The sequence below is a fragment of the Corapipo altera genome, unplaced genomic scaffold, assembly GCF_003945725.1.
Source record: "Corapipo altera isolate COAL_440 unplaced genomic scaffold, ASM394572v1 61411, whole genome shotgun sequence".
Lineage (NCBI taxonomy): Eukaryota > Metazoa > Chordata > Aves > Passeriformes > Pipridae > Corapipo > Corapipo altera.
In genome coordinates this window covers 24590181-24612224 of record NW_020884875.1, presented here as the reverse complement: position 1 = coordinate 24612224, position 22044 = coordinate 24590181, and the positions used below count along the sequence as shown (strand labels likewise).

General features: G+C 39.1%; 1 protein-coding gene across 6 annotated transcripts in view; it reads left to right on the top strand.

The window, feature by feature from the left end:
• PRUNE2 (prune homolog 2 with BCH domain) overlaps positions 1 to 22044 on the top strand; it is a 148803-nt gene that overhangs the window by 90674 nt on the left and 36085 nt on the right. For all 6 annotated transcript variants that reach the window (XM_027634605.1, XM_027634607.1, XM_027634606.1 and 3 more), the window contains exons 8-9: positions 746 to 7253; positions 7704 to 8535. In XM_027634605.1, the coding sequence (XP_027490406.1) occupies positions 746 to 7253; positions 7704 to 8535 (7340 nt within the window). The remainder of the gene's footprint in view (positions 1 to 745; positions 7254 to 7703; positions 8536 to 22044) is intronic.

The window sequence follows — 22044 nt, the reverse complement described above, 5'->3', positions numbered from 1 at the left end:
TCAAAAGAAATAAGATTTCTCAGTTCAGCTAAAATGTTCTTTTTCTTTTCCCCATTACTTTTGGCTTGGGTTTGTATTGTGATCAATGCAAATGGGTCTTTGGTAATGAGGGATAAAGAAATTGTAAATAGTAATGACCAGAACTCATATATGTGTATGTTATTCCTAAAGAATTCAAGTTCTGAAATGAAACCAAATTCTTACTAGGATGTTCATTTATCCAAAGCTAGGTGCTGTCCTTTTTTTTTTAATATATATTTATCCCCAGATGGAAGAAACCATCTCAGTGGCAACTTTTTGCACCTGTTTCGTAGTCTTGAAAAAAGTTCTAATTTTAGGGATAGGTGGTTAAATGACTCCATTGTTTTCAAGGTCAATATAAATGCATTTATTTTATGAATACACTATCCCATTCTGGAAATACATTTCTAGTGTACCTTTACCTATGTTACTCAGAGTTATTAAGGCAGAAAACATTTATTTGGATTTTCTGTTATAACAAGAAGTGAACTGGAAAGTCAATGGTATAATTTTTGACCAATTCTATAACCCATATTTTGTCTGTAGAACCCATATTCTAATACTTCATCTATTTAGGGATTATAATAAGGATGCTGCAGCAAAATGACCAAGAAATAGGTTAATAGGAAGAGATAGGTATAGCTGTGTTATGTGGTGAAGTAGTCAATATGTGCCCTTATGTCCATGATTGAAATGACTTCTGAAATATCCTATTTTTCAACAGATCTGCTGTGAATTAGAAGAATGTCAGAATCCTTGTTTGGAGCTGGATCCTCTAGAATGTGAATGTGACCAAATTCTCATTTATCATCAAGAAAATTCTTTGGTTACCTGTGATCAAATTTTTCTTCTAGTTAAGGAAGTTATAAATAGAAGGCAACCAGAAATGGTATCGAACAGTAGAACTTCTTCTACTGAAGCTGTTGCTGGAAGTGCTCCACTTTCACAAGGATCTTCTGGTATTATGGAGTTGTACGGTTCTGATGTAGAACCACAGCCCAGTTCTGCCAATTTTATAGAAAATCCTCAAGACCTAAATGGATCTATGCAAGCCCACATTGATGTTAATGTAGACCTTGTGAGTCCAGACAGTGGATTGGCTACCATTAGAAGCAGCCGGTCTTCCAAGGAGAGTTCTGTTTTCCTTAGTGATGATAGCCCTGTTGCAGAAGGTGCTGCTTCCCATCACAATCTTCTGCTTGGCTTTGATTCCTATAGCCCTATTCCTGAAGGAGCAATAGCTGAAGAACAAAAGCCTCAATCAGGAAACAACAGCGATAACTTTGATCTTTTCAATTTTGATCTAGCATCTGTGGTTACAGCTCCATCTGAGTCATCTTCTCATTCTGTTGATTGTTCCCCAGAAGATGACTATTTCCTTAATAGTGATTTGTCAGAAGGGCATCGGCTCACTGTGCAGAAAGAACTTGATGAGGCAAACCTGTTAGAAAATGATACAGCAAATTATTCAACTGGTTTACTTATGACAAAAAATGAGGATGACAATTTGGCTGAATTTGATGAGAATCCAGGAGAAATGTGTCAGAAAACTTCAGGTTTGATTAATTTAGTTGAAGGTGATTCTTTTTCACCAGAAATGTTGAAATCTGCTGATTCAAGAATTCCACCCACTCCTATGAACAGTCTTGTAGAAATGTCACCATTAGATAATGGACAGCCTTTAATTTTCCCGCAAGATGTTATTAAAAAAATAAATGAAATAGATGGCACAAATTATTCTCAGTCTTGTGTTAAATATGGAAACTGGTGGGATGCTTTTGACCTAGAGTCCAGAAATGCTGATGCATGGAGTTCAAGTGAGCAGCAATCTGTATTTCAGAGTCCTGTCTTATGGAAAGATTCTAAAGAAAGTCCCTTGCTACGAGAACATATTGATAGAAGAGCCTCAGATTCTATGTTCCTCCAAAACCAGCCAAAGCAAATGGAATACATGAGAGCAGGTCCGTGGAATAAACAGTTTAAACAAGATAATTGGAACCATGAGAATCAAGAGAAAAACAGCGAACATCCACATTTGCAAACTGCTTCTTTAGATGAGACAAAGCAAGAACTGGAGAGATTTACTGACCTGTGGAAGGTCAGTCAGCCAACACCTATGATGTCAGATGCATGGTGTAGTGATGAAGGAAAAGGTAGTCTGCTAGCTGGAGGCTCTTATGAAATCTGGACCAAGTTTGATGAAGAAGATGCTGCTAGATGCTCAAAAAATGTATGGAACGTGCCCAAACTGCATAGAGAAAAAAAATCAGTGAATGTTCCTGAGGAATGGGCCATATCAAAAACTAGTTTATCAGATTCTTCAGAAATCACAGTGGACAATGAGACTGAAAATCTAGAAGCCTGGGATAAGGGAAGATATTACGCAGTAGAAGAATATGGAAAATCTGAAAGTACAGAGTCTGTTTTCAATAATATGCAAAATAATTCCAGGCTGGAAACAGGGGAAAAAAATTTATTTGGTGACCCTAAACATAGACCAAAACAATTTGAAAATATAGATACCTGGAACATGTACGATAAAAACATCAGGAAGGAAGTAACAGAAGTAGTGGTGCCATGGGAGAATTCCTTTTTGTATAAAAACTTAGATCTTAGTTCTTCAAATATGGGGGAAGATTTAGTTGTTTCTCCATTAGACACCAATTATTCAACGTCTGATTCATATGTATCACCTACATATGTGGAAGATGGAAGAGAAAATGAGGACAGAGATTTTGATGAAGAAACAGTTACTGGTAAATTGATGAACCCATATTTGGCTGAGCCAAAAGTACTTGAGAAAGCAAGTAAGGAACCATCATCTCCTAGCAATGTGCCTTTTTCAAGCACCAGAAACACAGATAACTGGAACACTCCCCTAAATAATGTCACCCAGTTACAAGAAAGAAATTCTGAAATTACTGCTAAACCTCTTCTTAATTCAGAACAAACAGATAATCTGTGTTTTTCAACTGGGATACATACCAGTGAAAATAATTTTTCTGTATCTGAAAACAGAAGACTAGGACTGGCATATAGTCAAACAGTAAATGACTTATCACCACCACAGAATGAATTAAATACTAGACAGATGGCAGCTGACAACAGAGAAACAGTGGACAGTGTTCCTGTAGAAGACACAGACACATCTGTGACAACCTTGGGCACTGGGAATAGTTTAGATCTGAAAATATGTGACTTAGGGAATGAGATGCTTAGTAAGAAGGCAGCACAGAACACTGCTGGTGTTGACAGAGAGCTGGATAGTCAGGTTTCAGTGCAGCAGCTGAACTCATGGAGTTTACAGAGTGAACAGGGTTGTAAGGAAGCCTGGAACAATGCCGTTGTCATCTCTCAGGAAGGAAAAGAATGTAAGAAGACACATGAGATAAGTGAACCGCAGATGATTAGTGACATTTGTAATAAAGCAGTGCAAGAGGACAGTGAACCTTCATGTAAAGCAGATTTGGAAGAAAATGGGTCAACTGAAGTTTCCACCTCCCCAGAAAAAATGAGGAATAGTGTTAGTTTGGAATTGTTAGTCACAGAGAATGAGTCATTTTCCAATCAAAGCAATCCAATTAGTCAGGAAGAGAGGAAAGACTTGTTGCAGAATAATGTAGAATCTTCTTCAAGTGCTTCTGAAGAAGGCAGAAATTATGAATCTTTTGATGATGCCACACCACAAAATTACAGTTACAGTGAAATGTCACAGCTGCTTTCCGAGAGAGCTGAAAAAGAGGCTACAGTAACAGAGGATGCAACAAGTCCCCAGATGCAAAGTATCTCTGAAAGTTCTGATAGGGGTAGTGATAATCCTGAAAATAGTTATTCTACAGTGCCTGGAACCTCAGACATCTGGAATGACTCTGGAAAGAATGGTTGTGGAATAGGCACACCAATTCTTTCAGTGAATGAACCACAGGAAGCTCTGGGAGAAGAGAAAGAAGGCTTACATGAAGTGGCTCCTAAGCCTCTAGGCATTTGTAATTCTGAGTTAGTATCTTTCACAAGTAGCTCAGAACTGAAGGGAAATGATGAAAATTCTTTCGTGGATAAGTTTAGGAGAAGTCCTTCTGCATATGTCACTGTTCCTGACATTACACATATGTCTGTGATGGAGAATTCATTTTTACGTGAAATAGGTTCTGGGAGAAATGAAAACTCTGAAAATTTAGAACCTGATAATACTCTTTGTGAAGAGCCATGTGCAGTGCTTAGTGACAGTTTTCCTCAAACTGCTTGGAATTCAGAGCCATGTGAAGATTTGCAATCTCCTGGAACAAGTCCTGAGGCAAGTGAAGTCCTTGAAATGGCAAATACCACAAGTAGCCTTTCAAAGGATATACAGATCAAAAGTTATTTGGAAGAAGACAGCGTGTGGAGTAATTCAATAAATGATTATGCACACTCTTGTGGAACAAGTCCTGATTTGAGTGATACATCTGTGAATGTGTGGGGAGACCTTCCAGCTGCCAGTCATCACAAAGGAAGTAGAGACATGTGGGAGATTAAAAATAATAAAAATCTTGAAGATTCTTGTAAAAGGAATGAATTTCAGAATGAATGTGAAGAAGGATTTGAAACAAGTGCTGAACATAACCAAGTTCCTAAAAGCTTAGATTTTTGGAATGCCCATGTAGATGTTGATACTGTATCTTCTTTATCAAGTCCCGACATAAATGAGGTTTCAGAGAATTCAGAGGCATGTCCAGAAGTGATTCATGAAGATTCATTGTGTGAAAACAAACAGCATAAAGCATCTGAAATTGGAGAGGATTATGTTCAGTCAAATGCAACAAGTACTGAAGCAAATGAAGACAGTTTAGGTGCAAAGACTCGAGTGAGAGAGGAGGCCCAGGTAGGCATCTTCAATGAAAATTCTGAAACAATTAAAGCCAGGAAGGTACTCCAGGAGGATGTGACTATTGACTCTATTGAGCATCACAAGACTTTTGAATATTTAGGCCACTGTGAAACACTTCAGAAAAAAACTCAGAGAAGTATTTTCAATGAAAAAACAGGTAGTAGAGAAGACACATATTTGTATCAAATGAATGAGGATGCAACACCAACTTTTGCTGTTGGTGATAAAGAAGAGTACTCTTCAAAACCTGTGGCTATGTGGAGTATGTCGTTGGAAGCTGATTTACGAACTGATCCAAAATCCATAGTAGGAACATTTGGTTTTCCAGATAACAGTTCAGAATGGTGGAATTTACAACCTTGTAAAGAAAAGCAATTGGAAGATCAGTATTCTGTTTCAAGTCACTCTGAAACAAACCAGTTAACAAACAGTAAGGAGGACTCGTGTGGTTCACCTTCCCAAGGTGAAGATTTAACACAAGCAGATTTGACTAAAGCAGATAATGATGGAAATCAGCCTGCTCCCCTGTACTCTGGTGAAAAAGAAAATGAAAGACTAGTACATCCTATCAATAGTCCTGGTAGTCAGATAAATCAAGACATTGTACAGTTCAAACAATTTGATTCTTTCATACTGGATAAAGAAGAAGGGGCCGTGATAGAGCAGTTGTTTTCTACAGATAAGGAAAATCAACTGGCTCCACAGAATTCTTTTGCAGATGGGGAACAAGCTATACCAAATACATCAGTTCAAGCAATTACTGTACTGGATCTACCAAAAGACAATGAGGGAAATGTAAGTCTCATTCCTCAAGAACAGCAGCAGGACACCTATGAAAGATTAAATGTGCACAACTCCCTGTCAGATGCTTTCACCGTAGAAGACTTATCTTTTGAAATGGCAGAAAAGTCAAGTTCAGGGTGGAATATATTAGTTCCCCAAACTGCACTTATCCCAGATATTTTACAGGATAACACACAAGAAAGTAATCAACTGTTTTCAGTGGAACCTGACCTGTGGATTAATGCAGAGCAGGTTGTCACTTTGAAACCAGATGGTGAAAATCCTGATATTTTAAGCTGTAACCAAGACAATAGTTCAGAGTCTTCAAATAGTCCTGATGTGTGCCAGGAGTATGGAGTTAAGCATGCCTCTATCCCATCTTCTCAGATTGTGGTGGATCCTGAGGACAAGAACAGTCAGTCAATTCACACATGGTCAAATATGAGTAAAGAGGTAGATTTTGATTCAAAACATCAGTTAGTAATGCAGAAGGTGGAGATGCACTCTGAAAGTGGTAGCCTCCAGGACTATGAACCAGGAAAGACCAATGAATTCTATCACCTCATCTCTTCTAATACTCAGGAGCCTCCTGAATTTGCAACTTTGGAAGAATATGGTCTAGAAAATGAACTGGTTATTGACCCAGCTGAGTTGACAGAAATTGCCAGTGAAGTTATAGAAGTGACATCCTTAGATCAGAAAGACATGTTCCATGAAAGTTTCCCTCATGCAAGCCATCAAGGAACACCAACTGACACAGATCAAATAGCAACCTCCCAAATGCATTTGTTTTCCAGTGATTTAATTCAACCAGATAGAGAAGAAAAGAGCTTAAAAGAAATTAGTGCCTTGGCTGAAGTTGTAAAATATTCGCATATTGACCATACAGCAATAACTGGTAATGAGCTAGACATGTCAGAAGAATGTATGGATGAATCTGAGACAGGAGTAGAACATAACATCAGAAACACATCAGTGACTAATGTCCTGGCAGAAACATATGGTGGAATGAACACACTGGCAGTACTAGGCAGTGAAGCAGCAGAAGGGGAATCAAAGGATAAAGAGATACTCTTTCTCAAATCCTTTTTACCTGATAGTAGTGAATGTCATGATTCTGATTCAAGTAATCAACTGTTTAAGGACACAACAAAAGCATATGAAACTGTACTTGAAAATAATGTTCCTGTGTTTAAAGAAATGCCCGGTATTCAGTCACCAGTGGTGTGTAATCCACCATCCTCTGCATCTTTTGATGCTGAATCCTTTGGCAGCAGAGAGCGTGCAGAGGGTGAGCTCTTGTTACAGCAGCCATTTTATGACAGTGTTTCTTTGGAAAAACCTTTACCACTGCCAGCACCTCCAGAGAGTGCAGAAGGCATCCTAATGACCAAAGACAGCAGTGTTAAAGATCAGGTGTCTGAAACATCCATAGAGTGCCTTCAGGAAAATCATATCTCAGTACCTTTACTCTCCAGGTCTGTAGTAACTCCAGGAGATTCTGATATTTCACCAGGAAAATCTGAAGCAGAAACAACCGATCCAAACTCACCGCCAGATGGAGATAGAAGATCACCCAATGGTAAGAAAACATGCTTTCCAGGGCAAATCCATGGGACACAGAAAGGAAGAAGTGTTTGGAGTATTACTGCTTAATGAGGAGGCTTTGAGTGAAGTTTGGAGTTTTTGTATCTCCCTGATGTACAAAACTGTACTGTGGGAAGACCTCTATTGCCACTCTCTCAGACATTTCTGAAGCTTTTAAACATTGAAGTAGGAATACCATTTCTGTTGTTTGTACAGGGCCTAGCATATGGGACACTGAATAATTTGTCCCTTAGGAATGATTGCAATGTTAATGTATAATCTTTAATAACGATGATGGTAATGAAGTTATAAAATTCAAGTACACATTAACAGAGCAAAGCAAACTGTGAGGAGCTTTATCTCACTGTACTGATTTAAGGAAATCATGGTGACTAAAACAGTAATTCAAAAACTAAAAGGAGTTTCTGTTTGCCTGTTCTTTTAGAAGCTGGCACTGATTCTCTACTTTGTAAAGAGAATAAGCTGAGAAATTCCTCTGAAAGCCCTGAACTGAAAAGTACAGAGGGTAAGGAAGATGTGAGAATGCAGGTGCTCCAAGATCCAGCTTCATTGGAGACGGATTACATCCTTGTTACTGAGGAAGAAAATACACCTTCAACGAAAAAAAACCTTAAAAGAAGCAAAAGTAATTTTGCAGTTCAAGAAGCTAATGTAGCTGAACAAAAAGAATCTCATGAAGGCTTTTTACCGGGCTCCTTGGATACCTTTCAGCCAATCTCCATTACAAATGAAAGCAAAGATCACCCTGTTTGTGGGTCTCCGTGGGACTCTAGTCACTTAGAAGAGAAAAGTTCTTCTGTTGTGCCTCAAAAGCTGGATGGTGAAAGGAGATCACAGGAAAGCTGTGCGCAAGATGAGGGCTGGATTATATTGGGCCAAAATGAAGTAAGTGACATACCACCTGAAGAAATTTCTGCCAAGTCAGAGATGCCAAAATCAGTGTCTGAACATCCTGGTGAAGAACTGGCAGCTGTTGTAGCACAGGAATTGATTCTTGACACTTGGACAGAATTTCGGGTAGAAACTCTCCTTCAGAAATGTTTTGAACATGAAGTCTGTTCTCCTTCAGATAGTCTGACTCTTGAGGATGAGAGTTCAGGCATTGCAGGAACACGTGTTTTGCAAGCAGTTGGTGGTGATGGTGCATGGGAAGCAAATTCTCACCAGAAACTTGGAAATAACGTAGCAACAGAACAAGAAATGAAGGAGGAAACGGTTCTTCTCAACAGAGGCGGAGAACTGAGTCAAAAGTCAGAGTAAGGAAAAATCAACCTGTTTTCTTTTGAAAGTCTTCTGTTGTTTGTTATCTATGTTATTGAAGTGTAAGCCATTATGAATAGATGGCAAGACTTTCAAGTCAAAAGTACACATTATATTTACCTTATTTAGGTATCACTGTATTTCTCCCTTTCTAAAAACAGATTCTCAATTCTTGGTTGCTTCATATAAAGCAAATTAGGATTGTTTTGCAATTGTTTTGAAGGCCGCTTCCTTGCAGGAATAAGTCTGTCTTCCTTCTGTGAAGTCCCATAGACTGCGTAACCTACCTTTAAATCTAAAACAGATGTAGCCAGGGAACACAGGCCAAAACCAGGTACCAGTGATACTGCCAGCCCAGATACAAAACCAATGATGAGATTATGGAGGGATCAAAGTGAAGTACTATCTCTGCCTAATGCAAAACTGCTGGGAAGGAAGATAGAAGGGAGTGAAGGCCCAGAGTCAGAAAATGGTGGTGCTTACAGAGGAAAGAAAAGCATGAGGGAAAGTTGTGGTCTTTGTCATTATTTTCAAGCTGTAGTCAGGTCAGAGCAGCATTTCCAACTGTTTGAACTGAACTGGCAATTGAGGCAGTTTGAGTATATATGGACCTGCCTTTGGGTGGACATGCAGCTTCTGTGCTGACAGCATTACTGCTGCCAGGTGTCTCTCTGCTCTGTCACCAGATGGAGAGAGAGGTGGCCCTCTTGACTCAATTTATTGTAAGATATTGGAGAGGATGCCTCTGTTGTTGACTTCTCTTCTTTTACAACCAGAAGGTTGTAACTACTATAGTAGACTTCTAAGGCAGTGCCAGAGATGCAAGTGTGGAAGTCTGACCTCCTTTCTCCTGGGCATCTGCAACTGATGTGTTGCAGTTTCACAATGGAGCAACCTGGCATTGTGTCTATACAGGGAAACTCTCATGAGGAGGAAATGGAATTTCCCAGTACAAATAAAACTAGGTTTCTAACTGCACTTACCCAAAAGCATGTGGTTTGGAACGTGTGGAAATATACTGTTTGTGTGAAATGCAAGAGTTACTTTTTACTTTTTTTCCCAAGTTTCTTCAAAGCACTTGCCAGTTCAGTGTAGAATACACATCACATCCACAACTTATATTATCAGGTTTTAATTGTCTTGCATTTTATTTTAGACTTTACTTTTTAAAAAATTTTCCCTAACAATTTTGCAGTTTTAGCAGTAGGCTTTTTTATTCCTTAAACCTGGCATTCCTGTGTATGACAGTATAACCCTGATAACAGCATATACAGATAATCTGTGATAGAAAAGCACAGCTTTTTGCTACACCTCACCCCACCCCAAACAGTTCACATTTTATTAAGATTAGATAGAATATAGAATATATATGGTCACTACAGCTTCCAGTTCAGTCTTTTTCTTATCTCATTTAGAAATTACTATTATCAAATGCCTTTTCAGTAGGTAGCAGTGGTTCATTCTGTCCTTTACATTAGTGATACTGAAGCTCAAAGAAGTAAAGAAAAGCAAGGAAGTTATTCAGCTTCCACATTAACAGTTACTTGTGGAAGCATGGAACCAGTAAAATCTACTTTCCTTTGGGTTTATGTTTTCTTGTTAGACTTTTTTTATTGATAAGGTGTAAAATGTAATGGAAGTTTTTTCCAGCATTAATGCTATTAAAAGTATTTACTTAATTCTCTTGTATGAAGATTTCTTATGCAATAGAGATTGCTTTTATGGTGCTGTTTGCCCCTCCATTTCCCCTATGCGTGGTTGGTGATGTTCAATAAACTTCTAATGAGCTTATGTCTTTGGTCAGCTAGATAATTTTTAGGAAAAAATTTTTAGGAAATAGCAGAGACACATGCAGATGTCCCTATGCATGCCCACATCATGATCACAGAGGCCCTGATTTTTTTTTAAATGAAAACAAACACAAAAAAACATTATGATGAAACACACAGGAATCATTATTTCTAGATGATATACCCATTTCATTAAACCTCTTACATAAACAGCTGAAAAACCAGCAACTGACATAGTAGAAGTGTGTAATTAGAAGTGCTTTCTAATGCATTTCACTGACAGTTTTAAAACTACAAATTCATTCTCAAAATATAAGTCAGTGTGCAGTTTTTAAGTCTGAAATGAACTGCTGTTCTTGGCCAACAAAGTTTAAAACAATGTGATACAGCAGAGATGCCAGCCTATGGGAGGTTAGCATGGGAGGTTAGAAACACTGGTGTCATCACATAAGAGAAGAAACTAAGATTTCTCTTATTACTGCAATAGAATTTCTGGATGGCACCTGATGGTGCTGGTTTGAGGCTCTGAGTCTACCACAGATATACATCAAAGGAGGATGTAAAGAAACTCTTTAGTGTGAAGGTGGTGAGGCACTGGAAGACAGCCCAGAATAAGCTGTAGATGTTCCATCCCTGGAAGTGTTCAAGACCAGGCTATATGGAGCTTTGAACAAGCTGGTCCAGTGGGAGGTGTCCCTGCCCATGGTAGGGAGTTTGGAACTAGATGATCTTTAAGGTCCCTTCCAACCCAAACCATTCTATGATTCTATCATCTTTGAAGAATAAAAAACCCTCATCATTTGTACTCAAACCCAGCCAATAAACAACTGAATTAGTAGTCCAAAGTTTACAGAGGCATTTACTCAGTAACTGTCTTCTAAGCCCTCTTCTATCCATATGTCCCTGTTTAGTAAAAAAAATAATGAAGTTCCTACTTGCATATTGGGCTGAAGTAGGTTTCTTTAGTTGTGGAATAAGGGTCAGTGAAGGATACAGTTTGCAGTATTTTCTGCTTTCACCCAGAAAGTGTCTGTCATTTTGCCTAAGAAAAATTTCAATGGGAATTGAAATTTTGAAACGGAAAGCTTAAACAAAAATTAGAATGAAATGCATTAAAATTTCCATGTCTGGTAGTCACTGCCCCCTTCATCCCATTGTCAAACAGAAGACTCTCTCTAGGCTGTTAAGGTCAGTTTTGAGGAAGTCTCTGACTGGAGGTAAAGTTCTTCCATCCTGTCCTGCTTTTCTTCTGCAACGAAAAGCAGCATGAGCAAGAGAAGAAGAAGGATGCTTGCTAGCATTAAAACACTGAAGAAAAGATATGAACCTTTCTCAGAAATACACAAACATCAGAAGTAATAAACTAGAGAGGTTTCTTTGGTCTCATAAAAAAGTACAAAAATATTTGAGAGGACATTACTAATGTCAGTCTTTCCAGAAAGAAAATAGCTTTGCATATGTGAGCAGCTTCTTTAAAAAGGAAGAATTTATGGAGCACTGTATAAATGCTGGGTAGGCAGGATAACATACTTTGCTGCTGCTGGCTGGAGGTGCAGCAGCAGTAGAATTTATGAAGACTGGAGGTAATTTGCTTCCTGATAGAAGCTGTCTTGTCTTACAGAGCTGTATGAAGCTTGGTGGTGATGCAGTGGTCAGGAGGCAGAAGGAGAAACTGCAGATGACTATGCTGGCTGTTACCCACCAGCACATTTCTCAGAGTATTTTAGTGGTTGTGTATACTAGATCATTCTTGCTTTTACTTTTGTTGTAGGGAAGGATTATCCTTTTCCTTAGCAGGAACAGTTAGAAAGACCTGAAGGAGATACTATGAAATGATATATTGACTTTAGGAACAAGATATATTGACTTTAGGAACAAGAAGCAAAACAGTAGAAATAAGAACACTGGTATTTGGAAGGTTTGGGGGAGAGCTTTGAAAACTGGTGGCAAAACTGAGCAGAAGATGATTTCCCTAGAAGTTTTTAATCCAGTAGAATAAACCTTCAACAGAAAGCTTCATTTATCTTTCTGATAACATTTTGTCAAAGAAGCAGGAATCATTCTCTTCTGCTCACTTATATATAATGAGTTTTTGAAAAGATAGTTCTTCCACTGCCTCTTTCCAAAATGTCTCTCTGTGACCATTGCTGTACTGCTGGCTATTAGAATTGCCCAGCAGTGGAAGCAGTCCAGTAAAATTTTAATAGACAAGCCTGTTTTCATCATGTTGCCTCTGTTTGCTAGTGAATAAAGACAATTAAATGTAATGGAATAAAAATTTGTGGCTATTACAAGATTGAAACTACTCTGCTCTCTCTGTGATTTAGCCAAATGCAAATAAATCTCTAAGCCATTAATGATTCAAGTCAATATCAGTGTCCAGTACTGAACTGAAATACTGACAGACCAGAACAAAGGAAAAAAATTCACATTGACCCCAGTGACCAAAGGTTTCACTCAATATTTTCTCAAAATGTCTGTTCTGTCATGACAAAATTAGAATAAAGCAATGAACTGGGGAGCCCAGGTTTGCCTTGTACTTTTATGGGCAAAGCAGGATGCTATATATAGCAAGCCTACAGGATTGAAAATCTGTTGTAGGAAAAGGTAAAGTAACATTACTTCCCTTTAGTTGCCTTTGTTTCCTTTTTTCCTTGCATACCTGTGGGGCTGTCATCTTTCACTCCCGTCAAGATTGTTTATTAATTGGCCAGATTTGCTGGAAGACAGTTCCAGGCACTCTGGGGACTAGGCATGCTGCTTCAGTGATGCTTGTAGCTCCTGCTGAACTACGAGATTATGGACTTGAAATGGGAATTGATCTTAGATCTCCTACTTGGCAGCACAAAGCATGACATTTGGCTTAAAACAAGGACTGTGCTTTAAAGGTTAAAACCAAACATCTAAGTAAAAGAGCAACAACTGAGAGGGTTGCTTGCAGATAATCTAATTTTTGTTAAAACAGCTTTAATATTTACATGCCAAATACCAAGACTTTTATAAAAATCTTTTAAGACAAGAACAGCACTTTAGTTATCAAAAAACAATTTTAAAAGAAAAAAACCCCCTACTTACTATTATTCACTAGTGGTCCTGAAATTTTACTTAAATTGTGAGGCTGGGCTGATAGAGCCACTTTCTTAAAGCAAGAAAATCTGGACTGTATGGTTTAGTGGTCACATGAAAAACTCCCCCGCTATTAAAAACCCCATGGTTTTCTGAGCTAATTCAGTATATAATATATTCCAATCAGTGGTCAATGACATTAGATTTCAGCCTAAAGTGTTAATGAGCTTTGAAACTTTAACCCTGTTGACACACACCTCACTTTGGCAGCAATCTCCGTGGGGTAAGTGGTCCCAGCAGAGCAATTGTTGAGGAGGCTGTGAGCTGGTGCCGACCTTTGCACGACAAAGGGCATGGGGACCTGCAGTGTTGGCAGGTGACTGGATACTCAGAGACACGGCAGGGGCCAATGACTCTGCTGGACGACCCACAGGCTTTTGCACACACAGACTGCGAGGCTATAAAAGCCCAGGGTTTCCTTTGTTCAGGGTCCACTTGTAGACACTCAGCTTGAGCTGTTATTTTGTTGTTGCACCATGATTAGATTATTTTAAGGATTGAGACATCTGAGATTCTGCCATGGGAAACCTGGGGTCCAGCTGGTAAGGAAACCTGGTCTGACTGTTAGTGTGGGGTGTGTAGCTGCAAAGGGGCCTGGTCCCAGCTCAGGGCTGCGAGTGTGACTGCCAGAGTAGCTTCTGGATGTCAGACAGGGAAGTTTCCTCAAAAGTGTCCTAAAATCTCAAAGGTTTTCTATGTTATTCTGAGCATGGAGGAACAAGACTGTATTTTTTGCCACATTACTCATTTTATAGCTTCATCATAATCTTGCTACTAATGACTTCTGTTGCACATAAATACTATATAGTTCTATTTCCTGGATACAGTTTATGGGTGTATGGACTTTTAAAGTAAATAAATATTGGCCAGCTGAAAAAGTGCTAAAAATACCCCCACCACTGGAAATTTTATGTACACCTAAGTGACAGAAATATCACAGATAACGTGTCTGCAGCAGTGTCCTCTTTAGAAATGTATTTACATATCGGCAATCATTTTTTAATTTCTTGAAATGCGTGGTATTTCTTGTCCTTTAAAATAGCATCTCAAGACTGACTTCTCAGGACATCAGTTGCAGATGATGGGTATTTTTCCTGTAGGATTACTACCATGAAGAATGAGATGGGAGCTACTGAACTGTTATTTACACTGTGCTGTAGGTGTGCATGGAGCTGTACTGACAAATGAAAATGGGATTAGGCTTTTGGGTTTTTTTGACAGTTTATGGTCAAGCAGTCTGATGTGAAAGCATCTCCAGTTCTCATGTAACTCATCTTCCAGGAGAATCTGCACAGTGTGAAGGGAGAAACTAGCTGAAAGTTAGGCCAGTTTAGGGTCTATTTTCTTGCTGTAGGGATTAGGATTAGAAGCTCTTTTGCATTTGGAAAGAAATCTGGAGTTTCTAGTGACCCTAGCCCAAACACGCTTTTATAAAAAGAGACTATGGGACTGCACTGCCCAGGAAGAAATGTCCTTCCTTCAAGCACACCCCTAAGAAAAACAGTCAGAAGCACAGGCTGTGGACATTGCTTCCTGCTCCACATACAGTTTATGCTTCCAGAATCCACCCTGCTTTCTGAACTGGTGGTTATTGGTGTTTGGTTGTTTTTTTTAAGTTTACACCTACATTCCCATTGCTGAATTGCAAAACAAAACAATTATGCAAACCATGTCTGAATATGCATGTGCTCTATAACCATCGATGCAAACAGAAATGAGGGTTGAGATGCATTGAATCCATAGGATCTTCTGTCATGCAGTCTCATCATAAGCTTTCCTCAGGCACTGAAATTAAACAGCAGGGAGCCTTTCAGTACTGGCAGCTGACTTGCTGTATCAAATTTGGTGATGCTCTGACAAAGCTCCACAGGGAATGTGAAAAAAAAAAAATCATTTTCATGGCTGAAGCACAGCTCTGCGTTTATTTAGGCGCACCTTTAACCAAAGCCCAGTAGCTGCTGGTTCACACAGCCGGCTGTGTGAAGGCAGGTGATCACCCTTATTTAGCAGTACCACTGGCCACGTGACAAGAAAATGGTGGAGGATCTGTATTCCTAGTAAACTGCTATAGAACAAGGGATGTTGAAGTGCAGCAGTAACGCATCTTTACTGTTTTTGCAGTAGAAAGGCCTTTTCAAGTCTTTAGAAGGTAAGCATTGCTTTACTCTGAGAGACAGATATGCAGAAGGTTTTCTGATTAATGACTCTATTGTTGCAGTTACCTTAGACAGAAAAAGGGTAAATGTTAGTCAGCAAAGCACACAGGACCTCATTACTGAAAATAGGGCAGCTGTATTTTAATTCTGCAGCTCTTTATGAGAGAAGCTTACATCAGTTCAATGGGATTTCTTTTGTCTGAGCACAGGCATGGTATTTATAATTAGGAAACAAAACTTCACTGCAGTCACCTAACGTGTTGGATTATTTTCAGTTTATTTGCCTAGCTCTAAGGATAAAAAAGGTAGACAAAAAAGGAATGAAAGGGCATTGTCAGCGGATAGCTTGCTTTTAAGACTGCTTAATTACTAGTATCTCGCCTGGCTCTGATAGCTCTCATTGTAGACTAATTGACAATATAGCTTTCTTTTTTTCCCTGTAAATTGAAGCATATGAGTTTTGCATTTTTTTGCAATGTCCTCTTAAAATGTTGCAGTGAACAGTATATGTAATCTTTGAAGGTTGACTGATCAAGGATGCAGCAATAATCTCAGTGGTAAGAGGACTGAAAAATTACTGCAAAAGTTGTTTTTTACAGGCAGTGTTTTTGTTTAAATTTAATTATAGGAGCTTGATTCAGCTCCATTCAGTTGCTTGCTTGCTTTTCTGTCTGTGATGAGGGAATTAAAATATTCTTCAGTTTTAAGTATGGTTAGCAAACAAATGATAGTGATTTTCAGGATGCATTGAAATGTATAGAGTGTTTAAATATTGGCTACTTAGAGTAACACTGAAAGGAAATGTATGCAGGGTTGTTTGGTACATTTAGCCAGAATTGTTCTAAGTTGGGGGCGGGTGGAACAAGCAGGCAGAGATGTAATTTCTGGACTTACCTTAATTAATACAATAGGGAAGCAGAGCCGTTTTCAGAAAGGGAGGATGCACACACCTCTAGCAGCACTGTGAGGAGGCATTAAAGCAACTGTGAGGCTCAGACCGGGGGAACAATACACACCAATCCATACCGTGCCAAACATTTCTTTTTTCTAGGGCTGCCGTGTTCATTCCACTATTCTCAACTGTGCTTTCCACTGGTATCTCATGTGGGGCAGGGGTGCACAAAAATCTAAAATAACCGTCTTTTTTCCTGTCTTTGATGAGTCTGGTTTTTTATTTGGCATTACATAAATCTTGACAATATTACAACATGTAGTTAGCGATAAGCTTAAGGTTTTGCATAAATTCACTACTTTAAAAACTTAGATCCTGCTATAAGCAGTCTGTTGTGTTTTTGTGGCATCTCCTTATAGTATTCAGCAGTAATGGGACAGCAGAGCAGTGTTATTTAACAGCTTGTAATATGTCTGTAGGAAAAGAGTAGGAAAAAACGAAGTCATCTTTAAGCCACAATCTTTGTTCCGGCAAAGGATGCATCTCTCAAACTTAGAAATAATGAATAGGTGAGAATATGATTTTGATAGCACCTGTGAATATTGATTAAGGTTTTATTATCACTGTAGTGTTATCAGGGCTGGAGGCACTTCCTATCAGATCAAATATCCAGAAAATAACAGTGCTATTGCAGTAACAAATGATACAGAGGCAGAGGGGAGGATGGCAGTGACATTCCAGTTACTTGACAGATTTCATAGTTTATCTGCTTTGTTTTCCTTTGGACATTGAAGGCAATCATTTAGGTGTTATGGGATTTTATGAATTAACTCATTCAGATATTACTTATTAGTTCTTAGTATATCCTGTAATTTGTGGTGTCTATAGCTGTTGCACCTATGAAAAATAGCAGCAGATCAGACTTCCTCATTTCTCACAGATGAAAGCTGACTGTGTCCTACAAGAATAAGATCAATCTCCTCAGCAGAAAACGGTTGCAGCAAATTCTGAAAGAGCTGTCTGATGGGCAGCAGCCCAGCAGGATACACGTTTTTGTTTCTAAAGCAGTAGGGCATATAACTAAGCTTGTCCTTGTATTTCCCAAGCTATAATGTGAGGAGTGCCATGTGGAGGAAGGAGCCCCATTTTTTCACCTTCTTCCTGAATATTACTTCTTCAGTCTGGCATTTCCTGTCACTCTGAGTCTTTCACAGCATTTTTGCAATGTCTGACATTATCCTCCTTCTCACACTTAAGTTGGTTTTTATCTTCCTACTGCTTCTGTGGTCCTTCCAGCTCAGTGACAAAGTTCTGCTTCTGAAAATGCTTCTGGCTTTCTGCATCTCCCATCTCCCATTGCATGTGCCTTTTAGACCTGCTAACTGCAGGGTCTGACAGTCTTTCCTGCTTTGAACACTTCCTGACAGTGCAAGCGAACTGCAGGATAGCATGTTTGGTGCCAGTTTTACTGCTTCAGTAGAGCTTATGTGCCCTGATTAGGAGCCTTCTCTGGCTCCTGATTGGGGCTTTTGCCATGTGTTTTTCCCAGGCTGCAAGTCACCCAATATGGATAAGAACTTCTCAGTTACCAGTTTACACCCATTAGGATATTTCCATTTTAATCTGCTGCTTAAAATTACCACTCTACATTCTGCATTGTCACTTAAATCCCCCTACTCTTTATTACATCTCTGGCAACCACAGCTTTAAGAAACACCAGAGTTTAACATTAAAGCCTTTTTAGAGCCTTTTCTTTAGGTCAGCCATAGCCAAGATAGGAAAAATGTAGCTGTTACTTACTCTTTGTAAGTTTGCCATAGTAGGTAAGATATGAATCTAAATTATAGTAACATTGAACATTATAAGTTGTGAAATCCTAGTTACATTACCATGGAAAAGATGGAAGGGTGGAAATTTTGGTAGTACAGTAGCACAGAAGTCAGAAAAGAAATTCACAATATTTAAGGTATTGAAGGAATAAAAGTTGTTTGAGAAGAATAGAGAATAAGGTCATAGGACCAGAGAAAGGGAATATGAGGGGAGGAAAGATAGAAGTCATACAGTATAAAAAAAATGTTGCCGTGTATCTTTCCCTGTCTATCAGCATGTTGTACAAAGGCTGAATTTGAAATCAAAGGATGGAAGGAGTGATAGAAAAATACTAATGCTTTAATGGACAGATAAATAAAAACCTGTACATCTTGATGTTGAGTTCTTATGATTAGCAGCTCTAAACATCATCCCTTACACATTTTATCATATGATCAAGACAGATGTCACCTATTGTAAGATACTTTGTTAAAACATTTGATTCCAGCTGGTATAGGATGGTAATAAGTGTCATCATCATTATACATGTCATCTTTCATACATAAAGAGAAACAAATGCATTAAGCAATGCAAGAAGTTGACAGTATTACAGAAACATTGGTGACCATGAGCCATCAGTGTGCCCAGGTGGCCAAGAAGGCCAATGGCATCCTCACCTGTATCAGGAACAGTGTGGCCAGCAGGACCAGGCAAGTGATTTTTCCCCTCTACTCAGCGCTGGTGAGGTCACACCTGTAGAACTGTGTCCTGTTCTGGGGCCCTCAGTTCAGGAAGGATATTGAGGTCCTGGAGCAGGTCCAGAGGAAAGCAACAAGGCTGTTGAAGGGACTGGAGCACAAGTCCTATGAGGAGAGGCTGAGGCAGCTGGGGTTGTTTACTCTGGAGAAGAGGAGGCTCAGGGGAGACCTCATCACTCTCTACAACTACCTGAGAGGATGTTGTAGGCAGATGGGGGTTGGTCTCTTCTCCCAGGCAACCAGCAGTAGGACAAGAGGGCATGGTCTTAAGTTGTGCCAGGGGAGGTTTATGTTGGATATTAGGAAGAAATTTCTTACAGAGAGAGTAATCAGACATTGGAATGAGCTGCCTAGGGTAGATTCTCCGTCCCTGGAGGTTTTTGAGATGAGACTGGACGTGGCACTTAGTGCCATGGTCTATAACCATGGTGGTAGCGGATCAAGTGTTGGACTTGATGATCTTAGAGGTCTTTTCCAACCCCATTGATTCTATGATTCTATGAAAAGCCCAGGAAATAGCCATGGAAGTTCAGATGTTTCTCAGTTTCAGAACTAATGGTTATGACTGTGTTATTTGAGCATGTCTTCCTTTAGAAACAAATATGTTTGATAAGGTGTAGATTGTAATAATAGTTGGAGGGGAGTTCCCCACACACAAGTACAGTGAGAATTTTCAAACTTCCTAGAGATTTTTCAGCTTCTATTCCTGCAAACTCTACCCCATTAACTACTCTTAAAGCATTAGCATACTTTCTGAAAGTACAGGTGGCTGCACTGGGCAGAAGGTGCACACTGCTTTTTCAAGTGCTGTTCATGTGCTAGTTGCATCATTTGAAGCTGCAGGTATTCTGATGAATGGTCAGATGAACAGCACAGTATGGCAGGAGAATGGTCACTTTGAACTCCGCATTCTGGAAAGAAAACTGGTTTTAAGGTGAGGAAAACTAAAACAGAGTTTTCTAAAGGAATAATTAATTGCTCAGTGAAAGTAAAAGGTCAGAATCAGGTCCCAGATCTATGATTACGCCTGGCATCTTAATAAATTTTAGAAATACAAATTTCAAAGAAAACATATTTTCGGGTTACACCTAAAAATCTTTTGAATCATATTAATTTAACTTCTATTTTCCCTTCTGGCATTATCATGTTACAGTATATTTGTAATGTTTGTTCAGCAGTCGTTATTGCTTAACAGATCATTGAGATCTGTGGAATATTATTTGTACAATACTCACAACATTTATTAAGAGCAGAGAGCTCAGATGAGTTGAAACATGTCTTCTAAATGCCAATACTGCTTTGAACCTACGCAGCACTTTGCCAGACCTTGTGATCTTTCAGTATTGATGGAGGAGCACCCATCACGCATGCTCACCACCTTTGTGTTGTTAATCCTGGCAATTTTCCACCATCTCAGTAAAGATTAAGGAGCATTGATGTAGGCACCTAACAGAGGCACCTAACCCTACTCTTAGGGCACGACTATGTGGTGGTATATGAATGCAATGCCAAAGCAAAGAAATAGATGTTTAGTGACCTGTTATTTCTGTCTTAGCATTTGTTACTCTCTACCTGTTTTTGCACACAGAATATTGACTTAAGGGAATATTTTTGGAGTGGTAATATTGGTAGTATTAGGAAGCAGCAGTTTCTGCACTTCACAGGAAAATATGTAGTTGGAGACAGTGCTATTTTATGGATACAGTTGGAAAATATTGCCCTAAAGAATTAGCTCCTGTCTGTGCTTATGCCATGAAGTTATTATGAGGTGTAGGGCAGGTCACAGAAGTCAGAAGCTGCTTGAATTGCATATGTCCTTCTCCACTGACTGTTAACTGAGTTGGGGTTTTTTGGATGCCAAACTGAAGCCATTGGAATCTGATGATACCAGTTTTTTTTGGTGGGACGTAGTCATGAGGATCAGTAATGCCATATAGATGTTATAAAATGCTACATATTCAGAAAAAAAGCCAAAGGTTATTAGACATCATGTATCAGGAACTCACAACTAATGGACACTCTCAAAGTTAATTTCTCTGATTCTCTTCTGTAACAGTGAATAATTTATTGTCTTTAACTCATAAAGCTGTTGCTGGAAGTATGGTAAATTATTTTTGGAAATATTATTTAGATGATTAGTAGCTCTGAAAAGCACTAGGAAGGGATGATGGCCCTGTCTCTAGAGCAGTGTTTGAATGTTGCATGGTTAATAATGCATGGGAATGCAGAAAGGACAAGATAAGTTAAGAAATAGTTGTGCATTGGGTTGCACTGTCTTTGCTGTAGCATCCTATGGCCTGCTGGTGACAAACCTCTAGGAAGAGACTTTTGGAGACTCTGGGGTCTCCTGCAGGCAGCATCAGCCTGGCTTGCATTTCTAAGACCCCATTTCAGCAAGACATCTAGGTTTGGGTCTTTAAATTTCCCTCATTCTGTATTAAGATATGTTTTTATTTCATATGGCTGCAAGTCACAGGTAATTGAAGAAGCCTGGAGCCTTGGATTCCTTTCATAAGCCAGCCTCATCCATGGGCATGTGCAGAAGGTTGCTGAAATAGCCTAGTGAATTCCGTTATGTCTGTTTACTTAGATTTGTCCCTCCATGGCTTTGCCTGCTTCTCTTGTGCTGTGGCACAGGGAGGAAGCTGGCAGGGAGTGAGGACAGACAGCGTGTGGCTGCCTAGCAGCAGTGAAAGCAGAGGCATGTGTTTTATATTTTTTAACAGTCTTAAAGTGATATAAGCAGCCAGGAGAGCCTACTGCTATGACTGACTACCTGGGGAAAAAAGGAGGCTTACAGTACTGATTTGAAAAGAGGAACGAGGAAAAAGATCAGTAGGTAAAGAAATACTAAACAATGAATTTGTTTAGAGAATAGGAAACATTTTCATAAAGAATGGTTAAAAATGGCCCAAAGTGAGAATTTTAACATGTTCTCAAATCTTGTGGCTAGAATACAGGATTTTTCTACAGA